Source organism: Alligator sinensis, unplaced genomic scaffold, assembly GCF_000455745.1.
Source record: "Alligator sinensis unplaced genomic scaffold, ASM45574v1 scaffold317_1, whole genome shotgun sequence".
NCBI classification, from domain to species: domain Eukaryota; kingdom Metazoa; phylum Chordata; order Crocodylia; family Alligatoridae; genus Alligator; species Alligator sinensis.
Window position 1 is genome coordinate 347,610 of NW_005842582.1, and position 14,613 is coordinate 362,222.

At 50.1% G+C, this 14,613-nt stretch overlaps 1 protein-coding gene across 1 annotated transcript in view; it reads left to right on the forward strand.

The window, feature by feature from the left end:
• Positions 1-7,350, forward strand: part of CTC1 (CST telomere replication complex component 1) — a 13,563-nt gene extending 6,213 nt beyond the window's left edge. The window contains exons 10-21 of the mRNA XM_006032680.2: positions 325-787; positions 1,188-1,277; positions 1,814-1,957; positions 2,299-2,369; positions 3,749-3,858; positions 4,024-4,189; positions 4,499-4,585; positions 4,668-4,827; positions 5,409-5,473; positions 5,759-5,813; positions 6,058-6,184; positions 6,867-7,350. Of these exons, the coding sequence (XP_006032742.2) occupies positions 325-787; positions 1,188-1,277; positions 1,814-1,957; positions 2,299-2,369; positions 3,749-3,858; positions 4,024-4,189; positions 4,499-4,585; positions 4,668-4,827; positions 5,409-5,473; positions 5,759-5,813; positions 6,058-6,184; positions 6,867-7,051 (1,723 nt within the window). The 3' untranslated portion in view covers positions 7,052-7,350. The remainder of the gene's footprint in view (positions 1-324; positions 788-1,187; positions 1,278-1,813; positions 1,958-2,298; positions 2,370-3,748; positions 3,859-4,023; positions 4,190-4,498; positions 4,586-4,667; positions 4,828-5,408; positions 5,474-5,758; positions 5,814-6,057; positions 6,185-6,866) is intronic.
• The last annotated feature ends 7,263 nt before the right edge of the window (positions 7,351-14,613 follow it).

Consider the following 14,613-nt stretch of genomic DNA (forward strand, 5'->3'; position numbering starts at 1 on the left):
CTTGGGTTGTGAATCCCTCTGCAGGGCTACAGCTATCTAATTTTTACAAAGCTGCTAAACTTGTGACTGGGCAGCTCTCTTGTGCTGCTGGTGGGGTGGGTAAGGATTCCTCTGTATTGGAGACAAACCCACCATCTTCACTCTGTGGAGTTTGCCACAGCCAGCAAGTTCCAGCTGTCTGTACTCATACCCTCCTGCTACCTTCCTTAGCATCTGTTGCTTGTCTGGGCCTCCAGCTAAAAGTCCCCATCCCAGCAGGCTGCCCTGTTTGGATTACCATCACTCCAGGTATCAAGAGCTGATTTTCCCCCCCCCTTGTTTCAGTCTGTATGTGCAGTTCTACTTTGAAGATGTGCAGGTTCTCAGCCATCCAAAACCACTAATTGGGGAGCGACCTGCAAGCAGGGGCAGTCCCTGTCTGGGGAAGAAGGATGATGGTAACCCAAAAGTTGAGCTAGACTCGCCAGATGCAAAAGTGCCAAAATTGGAGGGGACCGAGGCAGGAGCCAGCAGCAAAGAATATTGTGCAAGAGACCCAGGCAGCACTAGCGGAGCCAGCTGCGTGTCTTGTCTTTTCCTGGTCACCCAGAAAGAGGGGCTCATGCCCCGCAACTACATGCTGTCAGGGGAAGGACATGAAGACAAACAGGAGCTGCAGCCTAGCTTCCAGGCCACTGTGCTGTGGATGGGCAAACCTCGGCTGTGGGCAAATCCCGGAGAAATCAGGAGCTTGCCAGAGTTGGAGCAGACCACTGACCACATGGAGGGCAGTGAGACACAGCAGAGAGTAAGGCAGGGAGCAGGGGGGAAGGGGAGGCTTGGGGGCGGCCCTCCTAACAAGGTGTGACCCTAGTCCTGCATGAGAGGGCTGTGGGGAGCTCAGTCCCCAAGTGGAGGGAGCAGGGCTGGCTTGACCATGAAGTTCACAAGTGTTTTTGACTCCCTGCAACCTGCTGGGGGAGCTCCATGTTGCCTTCCTTCTCCACCTGCCTTTCCCCAGATCATACTCCCTAAAGGCCCTTCCTAGCCCAGCACTTTGTCTGCAGGGCACTCTGCCTTCTCTCTTCCAACCCCCACCCCACCTTGATGGGCTGGTGCTTTTCTGTGCTCCTGTCCACTCTCACCATAGTGGACTTTGCCTTTCCAACCACCCTCCCTCACCAACTTGTCCCCTCATCCCATGCCAGGTGCTGCTGCTCTTCATGGGGAAATCAAGCCGATGGTTTCCAGTCCTGCACCCGGATGGGCTGTACCAGATTGTTGTGCCCCACTGCACGGTAAGGGGTGGCAGTGCTGACCTTCCAGAGCCCCCAGCCACAGTGTAGCACTGCCTGTCTAGAGCTTGTTCTTCACCCTATCCAATCTTTCTATCACTAGCTGAACTGCCCACCACTCTGACTCTCTAGGGACTCTCCCTGCAGTTGAAAGTCTTTACTCACAGCCATGAGAGGCTTATGAGAAATGCATTAATGTCTTCTCTGCCACGGGTGAGGGAAGTAGAGACCCTGCTAGACTCGCTGTTATGCTAGTAATGAGTAACACGTCTGTTTTTTTGGGTGACAGAGGAAAGGGCTGGAATGGTGCTGTCCCTTGTCATACTCCAGCCCTGATCCTGACTGGCAAGGGCTTGCAGCCTTGACTAAGCATAGTCTTGGTTTCAGTCTCTCACAGTTACCTCTTCTCAGCCTCTCAATTGTTCTGGTCCAGCTCTATATTGACTAGAAGCCTGTGTGCAAGGAGTCTGTCAATGCCCCGCTGACTCTTTCCTACCTAGGTCCCCCCTGACTTGTCTGCTGTGCTGCTCTCCTTGCAGGACTTGGGCGTGTTCAAACAGCTCTGTCTCCCACCAGTGCCAAAGAGGGTCCTGGACCAGTCATGCTGCCCCTCCTGTCTGCCTGTCCCAGATACCTGGCACCTACAGCATGAAACCTGGATCTCCTGTCTGGCTCACCCCCAGGTATGCAGCACCACATTACCTTAGGGTTTCTATGATAGAGACCTTCCCTGGAGATCTGGCAAGAGATTATACAAGACTTTTCCTTGGCTGTTCAGCCGCCCTTGTGGGCTGCACCAGGGCAGTGCGGGGCTTGCACTTCACACAGAAGTAAGAAGGATGCAACCCCCAAGCCCAAGTCTGATGCAGGGGGCAGTGGTAGCCTCTCAGCCTGCCACAGCACTGTGCTGTTTGAGCTTGAAGAGGTATACAGTTGCAAGGCTTTGGGCAGATCTGGTTCAGGTTGCTCTGGCCAGCAGTGGCTGCAAATAATCCCATTGAGTCCGTCTTGCTTCCGTTTCTAGCTGGTGCCAGAGTCAGTGCTACTAAGCATGGGGCAGAGAGTCTCCTCCATCCCAGATCTACTCAACCCCAGGTATGTTGGCCTTTACTCTGCTGTATTAGGTTCCCTTCTGCTGAGAGATGAGGAAAAGCATCAGCATGAGTTCCAGCTGTGCTCAGCCAGTGGGTTATCTTAGGAATTTTCCTTTACATGAAAGTACCATCCAGGGCTGTGATCTTGTCTAATATATTAAGTGTAACAGGATCATGGGGGACATAACTGTAAAACAGAATCCAGAAATCCGCCAGTCCCATGGGCATGTAATCGGTGCCTAAGATCTCTGCCTAATACCTCTTGTGGTAGGGATAGGGAAAAGGGACAGAACAGCTGAGTGCAGTCTGCTCAGATGTGATGCAGTTGTGCTGGAAGAGTATTTCTTTTTCTTGTACTCGTATACTTGTATCTGTACTGAAGTACACATTTTTTAAGGTTTCCTTTCCACCCATCTGACCTACCCCTCCACTTCCCCCTCTCCAGCCCAGAAACCACTCCCCTCTGTTGGAACTAGAGAAGGCAGAACAGAAGCAGCTGGAAGCACATGTAGGAAACTCTACTCTGGGACATAGGAGAGATCAGAGTGCCTGTATCCCATGTTGTCTGCCTTGTACCACATTGCCATGAGTCCCCAGTGGTAGTGTGCTGCAACCTGCAGAATACCAGCTTGGCTACCCAGTGTCTGTGATGTGGTTGACAGCTGTGTGGAACTAAGCCCCCCTCAGAGCTTCCACCCAGCTGTGACAGCTGCTATCTTGTGATGCCTGGAGCTAGCAGCTGTCCCCTAGAGTTTAATGGGAAGGGGCTGGGATATGGTTCGCATGGGGTTGGGCTCTGGGACATCCTTCCCACCCTGTCTTGACCTTCAGATGTGCTGCTTTTGCCAGCAATGATTTCAGGACGTCCCTGTGTCCAGGAAAGCTCTGGGTGAGAGATGGATCCTTTAGGCTTCCCACATACTGAAAACCTAGGTGGGTGCAGGGGTAATGTATGTCCAGGTTGGACAGGCCCTTGGTGAAAGGAAGAGAGCGCAATTGCTGAACACAGTGACCCCTCCCCAGCACAAGACTCCCTGCACAAAGCACCTGCCTCTCCCATCTCGTGTTCAGCCAAACCCTTCTTTTCTCTTCCTCTGCTGTCACATCCTGACCACTTCGTAGGCTAGATGATGTCACAGGCAACATGGGCAAGCATATGCAAGCACAACAAATGCAAACATGGGGCAAAGTGCATGCTGCATACTTAATGTCTTGGTTATAGCTGTGACCAAGACCTTGATAGTGCAGGGAGCCCTGGAATGACTAAGCCTGGGTGAAAGTTGTGGCACCGTACTTTACTTCCAGCAACTGGTGCCTCCAAATGAGCCCCTTTCTCTGCTCTGCACAGTAAGACAAAATCTTGCTTTCCTCTGCTCCCAGGTTTACAGGTTCCCTTGTCTCTTTCTGTGGTGAGATAGTAGAAAGGGCCTCATGTATACCTGTCGAGTACAAGAGACAGTCTGCATCTTCCAACACCCGAGGCCACAAAGGTGAGGGTGTGACTGCCCCCCAGAGATGAGTTGGGAAGCCAGGGCATGTCTCAGAGAAGGCTTTCTGCATGCGTGGGGCTGGGGCACACTGTCTCCAACCGGCAAGTTGGGTGGTGGGCTGGGGCAGCCAGCAAGCAATTTGTCTTCAACCATCTTCCTACTCAGAAAGCCTCCTGCCCTCAGACCACAATGTAAAGCTGAGCGTCATCGCTGCTCCCAGCTCCTCCTTCGTGCTCAATGTTTACATTACCACCACCTTTCTGAAACATCTGCGGGGCTTGCTGCCTGGGGCCAAGATCCTCTTCCAGAACCTGGAGCGCAAAATCTCCAGGTACGTCTAGCTCTTGAGCTGAACCCAGACCCTGAATCCTCTCACCTTTCCTACTGCTTTCCTCCTCAACGGTCTCTCTTGATCTGTCATCTCAGTCTTGATCCCAGTAGCTAGGCCCTGGATCTTTGTCCCTGTCCTCTTGACCTGCCATCGTGTCTCCCTGATGCAGAAACTAAAGCACTTCTTTCTTCCTCACCTCCTGGTCAGCTGCCAGGCCCATGCCCGTAAACCACGCCCATCCAGCCACCGCAGGAAGCTCAAGCAGTGCCCTCCTAGGCTGCTCCTGACATTTCCTTCCTTACCCTGTAGATTCCACAATGTGTATTGCACCTACATTGCCTCCAGCTGCATCCGCATCGTAGCTCTGCCAGCCCCTGATGTGCTCCTTGCTCCCAGGTGAGTTTGGGCTCTGTGACCTTTCCTCCCTTCCCCATGTCAGCTCCTCTTAACCATGAGTCATTTGCTTTCTTCTGTCTAGCCCCAAGGGTGCAGCCTCATCCCCCCCGCTGGTGCTCTTGTCTAGCCTGCTACTTCAGCCCTGCAGCCTGTCCCACGCCCAGGCTTTTTGCCATCTCTCCCATGTCCTGGCACTGTCCCTGCACTGGATCTGCTCCCTCTGCAACAGCATCTTTAGAGAGGTACCCAAGGGACAATGGGGGAGAAGCCCATGGGGGCGGGGGTGGGAGGGGGCTTAAGGATTCCATTGTGGCTGGCTCACGGCATTTCCCCTCTGCTCATTAGCGTTTGACAATGGCAGTAACAGCACGTGGCAGAAACCGACCTGTTCTGATTTTTCCCAATTTTAGAGCTGCCTTATCAGCGGCTGTAGCACAAACAGCTCCCAGCCTTCGGTGCTGCAGCAGAGAATGGCCCACAGAGAGATATTTGTGGCTCTGCTACTGGCCTGCCCTCCATGCCTGGCAGGGGTGTTGGGTGACCTAGGTGGGCTAGGCAGGAGAGGACCTGCAGCTTCCCAGCACATGGCCTTCCCTGCATGGACCCTGCTCCTAAATCTGACCCAGAGGGAACCTCAGGGGAGAGGCTGGATTTCAGGGGCAGTTTCTTTCCTCTCAGATGCTGAGTCCCAGCTGAGCTGTCCTTGAGACAGTCCTTGGGACTGCAGTGAACCCTTTTCAGCCTTTGCATGCAGGGGCACAGGTTCATCCTCATCCCTCACCCGCCTGCCCCTCCCCAACTCTTAACTGCTGCTCCTCCTTAGGGGAGATGCACCCGACAGAGCCCACCCTGTCCATCATACACAGGAGTGAGTCAAGCCAGTGCTCGGTAAGTGCTGGGGGAGAGAAAGGGACAGAAGAGTAGGGAGAGGTGGGGAAAGGGCAGAGGTAGCCATGCTACAGGAGCAGGGACTGACCCAGCAAAGGTTGGTTGGGAACAGGGGATGTAAGGCAGAACAGCAGGGGAGAGTTCAGTCTGTCCCCCATTCTTTCAGGCATAAATTGTCCTCCTTCCCTGCCCTGCCCCCCCACCCCTCCAGCGCAGTTCCCTAGTGCAGCAGCAGGGGCTGTCCATGTGCAGTTACCTTCTTTGTCCATCTCTTCTGGCCTGCAGGATTCTGGTGGAAGATGGAACCGGCGAGGCCCTGGTGCAGTGCAGGAACCAGCAGGTGGCTGCAGCCTTAGGCCTAAATTCTGCAGAGTGGGAAGCTGTCCAGAGCTGCGTGCAAAGCCGGGGCAGCATTTCTGTCCAGCTTGGGGGAACTAGTGCTGGGACTGCAGTGAGTGGTTTGTCCTGGCAATGGCCCCAGTCCTGGGTCTGAGCCTCCATGGGGCCCAAGGAGAGTCCCTGGCTCCCAGGTACCTCTCTGCTTTGCTTCCCTTGAGCTCTGATGGGGTTGATTGCTTCCTCAGTGTGTGGAGGAGCCTGATGATCTTCTTGTCTGGTACCTGAGGAGCTTGTGTAGGAGCCCTGTTGCTTGCCGGCCCATTCTGCTAACTTTCAGCCTCGACAGGAAGCCCTCAAAGATTCCTCAGCCTGGTGAGTGCCCTCAGACCAATGATGTGTGGCTGAGGAACGAAGGAGCAGCTTCACTGCTTGGGGAAAAGGGAGCATACAGACCAGCAGTCTCCAACCAGCAAGCCTGGGTTGCAGTCCCCCAGCAGGATTGTAGCATGCGTAATGATGAGGGGGGTGCTATTGAGAGTGCTACCAACTTGGCCTGTCATGATCTGCAAACAATCAGTCTGGTCTCCAATGCTGCTTTGTGGAAAGGGATGCCAGACTGCAGGGGTGCTCTCTCCTACCCATTGGTGCCTACTCCAGTGCTTTGGCATGATGCCACATGGTGCTGTGCTGTACTGCAGTGAGGGGCATGAGTGATTCAGCGAGGGGTACTGTGCTGTTGCAGATGACATCTTTCAGGGATGTCTTCCCTGGTCTATGTCAGGTCTGTGGGAGTAGCTGTGTATTCCAGTCTGCCAGCTGAATGAGTAATGTCCATGTGCTTGCTGTGGACACCATAAGAAAGCACTTCTCCACAGATCGAGGATTGGTATCCGTGTCCTGGCATACGTGCTCTCCTTATTCTGCCATCTTCCTGCCATTCCTGTCCTTCATGGCTGATGGGCACCACACCACTACCCCAATCTAATGCTGAGTGCAGGGGTGGGATGTGAGTTCTTCTTTGCGTAACTACTGATTGTATTCTCTCTCCACCCAGTTACACTGCAGCTGAGAAGATTCCTGGGCACGGAGGTGGAATTTATGTCCCAGGTGGGACCTCGCCCAATTCTAACAAGTCTCAATATCCAGGAGGCAGAACATAAAGTCTTATCCTATCTGAACAGCAAGAGGACACTCGGCCTGAGACATGGCCCCTTGCCTATATCCACAGAGGACATATAAGGAGGACTCCAGTATAGGCTGGCAGCACTTGGAATCTCAGCAAGAGCACTGGCCCTGCAGTTGGGGTTGTGAGTGTCAGTAGGACCTGGGATCAGTGTTTAAAACGTGTGGGATTGCAAAGTGTCCATGGGTTGCATTTTTCCTGAATGCTGTCTTTCTGGGTCTTGGGCAGCTAACCAAAGTCCAGCTTCTGAGAAGGGCAGGTGCTTAGCTCTTCCATGAAGTCAGCTACTAGCTTGGACCCAGAGTGCAGGCTGTACATGTTTCAGAGGAGCATGATGTAAATAAAACTGTTTAATAACACCTAAGTGCTGCAGTGGCAGTCTGTTTTAATATTTAAACCTTTCTTTCCAGTATAAGGAACTTGGGCAAAAGAGCATGTGTCCCAGTGTCTAAGAGCCAGAGAAAGGCACTGTCTACCTGCCTGAGAAATCAAGCAGCACAGTGAGATGGTTCCTAGCCATTGAGGCTGAAATTAGTAGCTAGGAACAGAGGTGGTTTGAAAAGCATCTGGCCTCAGAAAAAATGTCAGGTCCTAAAGGATTTCTTAATGTGCTACTGCTGCACTGGGGCTTTGGCTGTGTAACTCCATTCGTGGGAACGGGAGGTATAACAGTGACAAAGCACCCAAATGAATAGGAGGGAAACTACCCAGCAGCTTCAGCCAGCATCTCACTGAGTCGCATTTACTCTGTTTATGTTCTTCCTGTGTCTTGTCCTCTGTGCTCTTTTTAATCATGCTACTGGCAGAGGTGAGGATTGTTGCTCCCGGTCTTGAGGTCCAAGTCTAGCAGCAGGAGGAAGAGGTTTGATGGAGGGGGAGGGAAGCACAAGGAACAGAGGCTACAGTCCCTTTGTGTTCCCACAAATGTTCCTCTCCTACAAAGGAGAGGTCCAGGAGAAGCTGCACGGAGACTAGACAGCAAAACTGGGAATCCTGTGTAGAGCTGACTTCTGTCTAGGTGCAGAGAGTTGCTGTGAGATTGCTGGCACATTCTGTGAAGCCTGCCTTAGCTTTTTGCTCCTGTATCTGGCAAAAAGATGAGGCCTTGAGCGCTGTAATTGGGGCCCCTACCCCATTACTGGAGGCAAGAGGGAGTCAGAGCCCAGCTGGCTGGCTCCAACACCTGGAGGAACTGATGAAGGCAGAGGGCTTTTTAATCCAATAGCCACCTACCCCAGATACCACAAGCACAGTGTAGCCTGTGATTGACAGGCTTGGGGTGGAAGTGGTGGATCAGATGACCCAGAGAGGGGCATATACACCAAGGACCTGAGGCAAGGAGGCAGTCTGGCCCTGCAGGCTGCAAGGGGCCCAGAGCCCATGAGGGGCGAGACCAAGGGGGCTGAGGGACACAGAGCCCACAAAGGGCAAGACGAGCTGGGAACTGGCAGCCCAGGGTCCTGATATGGTGGACCTCAGGTGGAGAAACAGCTAGAGAAAAGTGTGTCAAGGCCAGAAGCCCTCAGCTCAGACAAGGGCCTAAGACCCCAAGCCCCATGCCCTCTAGGGGCAGCCTCCCTGTCCACTCATAACATCAAGGCATGGCAGGTGAGACGACAGGGTGGGACTCTGCTAAGGCCAAAGGGGGCAAGCAAGGTGGGGGTCAGGTGGCTGCCAGGGGCTGATTTTGTTACCCTGGTGCCAGACCTGCTACAAGTGCCCAGAAGTTATTTAATGAGTGGTAATGGAAGGTAAAAATGTCAGCCAGGTATGATTTGTAAAATGGCCACATGATGGCACTTGTGGTCTAAATACCTGGTGAAACCTAAGTCAGTATGGGTTTGTCTATGTGGGGAAGCTGCTGCAAATTAAGTTTTGGCGTGAACTTTCAGGCATTAGCTCAGTGATGCCCAAAGGGGTGCCAAAGTACAGAAGCACATTGAGATTCCCCCTCTCAGTGCTCTCCTCTCCTGTCCAACACCCTGCAGGTGCTCCCCTGCAGCTGTTCCTCTAAGGCAGGGGCGGGCAATTATTTTGGGCAGAGGGCCACTTACTGAGTGTTGACAAGCCATCAAGGGCCGCATGACAGACAGCCAAGGGCAGATAAATACTAATTTTCTAATTTTTTTTAGGGGCCCCACGGGCCGGATAGAAGGGCCTGGCGGGCCGCATCTGGCCCGCAGGCCGCATTTTGCCCACCTCTGCTCTAGGACTACCACTACTACTGCTGCTGCTTTTCCTGCCCCTAGCCAGCCCATGTGCCAGCACCCTGCTATGTTCCCAACAGTGCCCTCTGCTGCGAGAGGATGAGCGGACACAGAACCCTGCTTTGTGGTCCCGCTCATCCCCTCCACTCCTACAGTTCCGGGGCTAGCTGGAGGGCCTGTGGGGTGGTCACTGTCATGTGAGACCCTGCAGGAACAGCCTCAGCAGCGGGGACTGCTCTTGCCCCAAGGTACAGACCAGGGGTTGGCAGGGGGGAGACAATGGAAAGATCAGGCCACAGCAGGGTGAGGTCCTTCCCCCACTGCCCATAAGCAGCACCAGTCAGATCACTTGATTTTCAGCTTTTAGCCTCAAGGCCCCTCTCCAGCTCCACATCTTTTCTGAATTTAGATCTTAACTCAGTGTTTTTCATTGGGTTTCTGCAAAATTCAGACAAGTTACGAAGGGGGCCTTGAGGCTGGAAAGGACAAGAACCACTGCGCTATCTACTCCGCACTGACTGTGTGTGCATGCTCTTCGCATACAACAAGTGGAGTTAATTTAATTACCTTGTGCTTTACAGCAAAGTGAATTTGTACATCACTCACTTCATGGTAACTTTTCTCTGTAGGCAAAGCTTTACACTCTCTGCCAAGATTTATCCTTTAACATACTAAGAGCACTTAACCATACAACAGATGCAGGGTGTCAAGAAATATAAAAGGAATACGTTTTGCAGTGATTTTATATAATAATGTGAAAGATTTATGAAGCTTATGAATAATGTTCTGTATGATAAAGCACAAAATGGGATACTGATGGAGGGGTCCTTTGTAGGCCATCAAATCATGGTAGAGAACTGTACAAGCAGTAGCTTAAATTTCACTTGCTATGGAGGAAAGAAAAGCTTGAGGCCCCAAGGAAATTCTGCTCTCATTTTTTGTCCAGGCAAGACTGAGGCAGCCAACAGGATACTACCTTGGGGTTTGACAGATTTTAGATTCAAAAGGTAGAGCACCAAAAACAAGGGGAAAATTTTATTCTTTGTCAGCATGAATGAAAGTGACTTGATCATAGAACTAAAAAAACTAGGTGCAAGCCATCATAACCTGGCAAGCTTGTTACTTGTACCAAAAGAATACAGTCTTGAGCAAAAAACTGTTTAGTCACTTGAATGTGTTATTCTTTGGCTTCTATAGATCCTGCTTCCCCACTTGTGTGCATGTGGGGAAGGTAATCCTCTGTCAGTTGCTTTAACCATCTGGTTTTGAATAACCCTCAATGTAGCAGCAGAGGTGGTCTCAGAAATGTTTACAGGCTTACACATGTTGAGGAGCTGCCCGTTCTTTCAGGGCACAACTTGTTGAAGAATCCTGTCTGTACTTAGCAGTTCTCTAGTATCGTATGCAAGCCATGAAGCAGCAGCACCTCTCAGAAGACCATTTCAAGATGGGTTGTTTTAAGAACTTCACTAGACAATTTTCAGTGTTCTTCTAAGAGCTTAGAATACCCAGTTCAAACGCCTATGAACAAAGGCATTTCACTTAAAGGCTTTTCTCTGATAGTTCTGGACTATATCAGGTACACGGTAACATTTTGCAGCATCCTAATAAGCTTCCAAAAATGTATCTCGTTTACCTCAGTCTGATAGCAGTGGCAACAGCTCCCCGATATTTCTTGATGGATGTGCTTACAAGTTTCAGAAGAGCTGAGTGGACTGGCCCCAGGGTGGTCAACCTGCAGCACAGGTGTCAGAAGTGGCACGGGCAGCCTCTGTGTGTGGCATGAGGCAGATTGGATGCAGCAGCAGATAGGGCTGGGAGCAGAAAGCAAAGCAGCAAATCAAGGAGGGAGCATAGGGAAGGAAACAGAAAGCAGAGCAGCAGACAAGGCAGGGGGCACAGGACTGGGAGCAGAAGGCAGAGCAGCAGAGGAAGACGAGTGAAGGGGCACTTGGGGAGGGTATGGGGCTAATTTGTGGCACATCTGCCAAAAAGGTTGGTCATCACTGGACTGGACCATGCTGAGAACTCCATCTAGAGCACACAAGCCCTGAGCACCCAGTTCCTTTTATCCATGTATTACAAATTAGCTTAATAAAAAACCCAACAAACTGCTGTTTGACCCCCTTCTACATAGGTGAAGAGCGCCTGGTCTGTGTGCAATGAAAAGAAGGATATTAAACTGTCAAGTCCTAGCACACTTGCTGGCACTAGCAAGCTCACCAGCTGCTCATTTGGGTTTGCATCCTATGTCCTGAGGTTCTGGTTTTTAGGCCAAGTGGCTTGGTCCCATGTGCTGGATGTGGACGCATCACTGCACTGTTCATAGAGGTATACCATACCAATCCATTCTGCACAACTGGACCTGAATAGGACACTATTTCATAGACCTTCTACCCCAAATTTACTTGCCACTCCCTTCTGGCCCGGACCATTTAATAAATAAGATTGCAAAAATGTCTCCCTAACTGAAAATAATGTGATTAAAGTTGCAAAATCCATGTAATCACGAATTAACACAGCCAGAATTAAGACTGCATAGGACCTTTTAGCTCCCTTGTGCATTCATTAAAACAATCTTTAGTTACATGATAATAAGCTATGTTTTCTATTGGTTGCCCTACCTTACATGGTACCCAGAGTGAACCCTGTTCACATAATAAGCAACTGTTCAGTGCTTAGCTTATGGTTGTTTAGCATGGGTGGCTCCAGGCCTTATTTATTGCATGCTTTTCAAACCCTGCTCTGAAGATGCACTGGTTGGTTTCTTTGGGAGCGGGGGGGAGGGGGGTGTTGGTTATAACCCTTATCGTGATTGTGCTGGACTCATCAAAAATATTAAGTTTTCTTTCAAGCATGAACAAATTGGGATTTTTTTTTAAGGATCTACAACTTTGTCAGATGTGGGAGGATTTTCATAGGGACAGTGCAGGGCACAGTCCTGATACATCTGCTCCGAAGTGGCAGATGCCAGAGTCTTTCTGAGGGTCAAAATTTGAATATGATAAAAAAAAATCAGAAAATAGGCTTGGAAGAGTCCTCCAGAGGTCATCTAGTCCAGCCCACCCCGCCTCCCTCTCTTTCCTCCTTCCCCCCTCCCCCCAGGCAAGATCAACTATACCTAAATCATTCCTGACACAGGTTTGTCTAACCTGTTCTTAAAAACCACCCAGGAAGGACAGTCCACAATCTCTCCTGATCATCTGTTCTGGTGCTGAACTATCCTTACTCAGAAAGATGCACACAATATTTATTTTCTCCAACCACTTTTGCTGAACGGTTAAAAAGCAAGCCACGCTGGGTCTGAGGCAGGCACCTGCCAGGGAACTTTTCAACCCATACTGTTAATGTTTAGCAAAGTTTTAAGCAACTGAAGATGGCCTTCTAATAGGAAGTGCAATAATAGGAAGTACTGCCTGTCCCTTCCTACTGTATTAAAGCCAGAAGTGCAGGTGGACAGCATAGGGGCTTCTCAGAAAAGAAGCCAGTTGTCTTGCAGTTCAGCCATTTCTTTCTCTTGTCAATGATTTCTTGTTGCACTGAGACTGGGATATCCAGGCCACTTCCTACAGGATGAAGACATCTACATTTGTGCTTGCACAGGAGACAGTCTTTGAAGCACTTAGCTATCATGTGTTTATCCTTCATCATGAATAACACTTCCTCCTTGAGGAGTGGTGGTTGGTTAGGCTTTCATGCCTTTAGAGTGGGACTGGAGGGTAAGCCAGAGTTTGATTCCCAATGAAACCTGCAGAATTGTTTTCAACTCCTTTTTCCGCCCCCAGCTTCTGAACTAGTAAAGCTGGCCCTTACAAAGAGTCAGTAAAACCCAGTCTCCCTAGGCATGGGGATGGCTTCTAGGGAACGTTGCAAATAGTTCTTCCACCTTCAACAGACAGCCCAAAATCAGGTTCCACTGCCCCATGTGTGCTTCCAGGACACTTTTTTTCCCCCCAAAGGCTTGATACTGTCAAAGGGACTCAGGGAATGCTTTAGAGTCCCTTTTTATTGACTCTCAGGAAGAGCTGTCACTGAGCACCAGGGTCTCGTGTTTTCCCCTGCAATCTTCAGTCCAGGGTTAGAGAAGATACTGATTGCCCCAGACTCTCTCAGCAACAAGCATATTTATATCGATAAACAAGGTGAGATGCTATTCGTTGGCCAGACTGATAATATTTCTCAATTAACATTTGCAAGAGACAGAAGCAGCCATGCAAGTTCAATTCAATGTAAAGACCACTGCCCCCTCAGACACACAGCCTTCAGCCTCCCACTGGCTCCTTTGAGTCAAATGCCAGACGGGTTGGGCAGGAGACCCCACTGAGGGATCCTCTGGAGAGAATGCAGCTTGAGAAGAGTTACATGGAGACGGATCTCCATTTTTTAAGGACCACCTGATTAAGAACCCATTGATGCCTTGTAGGTCAGGAAGGAGAAAGGAAATGCACTTTGGTTCAGCATACAGTCCATACCCACGATTTACTCTCAAAGATTTCTGAACACCTAATAAAGCAGGTTCTTCAGCGGCCTGGATAATCGCATGACCAAGAAAAGAGTTTGTGGGCATGCGTGTTACTGGTAGACCAATTTGCCAAGTGTTAATACCATTACTGAATGAGTAAATTAGCTGAAGAATAGTTTGGTCAATATTTGTAGCTAGTTCAGTGCCTTATTAGGAATTACGTAATATTCTTGTTTTCTATATAACTGTCTTAACTTTTTTACTCCTGCAAATTCTGCCCTTGATATTTTTTTCTAGAGGAATTCCACAGTGCAACTCCTTTCTCAGTATTACATTTGCCACCTTTCACCATGGACGTTCCTTGATTCTTGCATTATGAGACAGGGTGAGTAGAAGTTTCCCAGTCTACTGTGTCTGTACCATCTCATGTAATACACTTTGGTCTTGTCAGGTTAAACAATCTGAGTGCTTGTGGGCTCCATCCATCTGAGAGCTTTTCCAGGGTGCTAATCACACTTGTCATCTATCTGTGCCTTGCACTGGGTGGAAACCAGGCTCCCACTTCACAAAGCATTTCAGGATTTCAACCTCTGTTTTTATTTCAGTGAAGAATGAGTCAAAGTCTTTTGGAATTTTTTTGAGACAAAATAAAAGCAAGACAGACGGATCCAGCTCAGAATTGCCTAATTGTTAGGGATTTCACTAGGCATGTGGGAGACACCTTGGGTTCAACCTCGTGTTCTTAATCAGGCAGAGCAGAGACTTGAAGAAAGGTCTCTCACATCCCAGTTGAGCAAGTGGCCTGATCCCTGGGCTACTCTCAGACGGACTTCTCTCTCTCACCTGCTTTGAGTAAGAATCCCACTATGAACCTGAGAACTTGCCCACCTTCTCTCTTTTTACAAGGGTGTTAATACTATTCTCCTTCTCTTTCTATGCTCACTTTTCA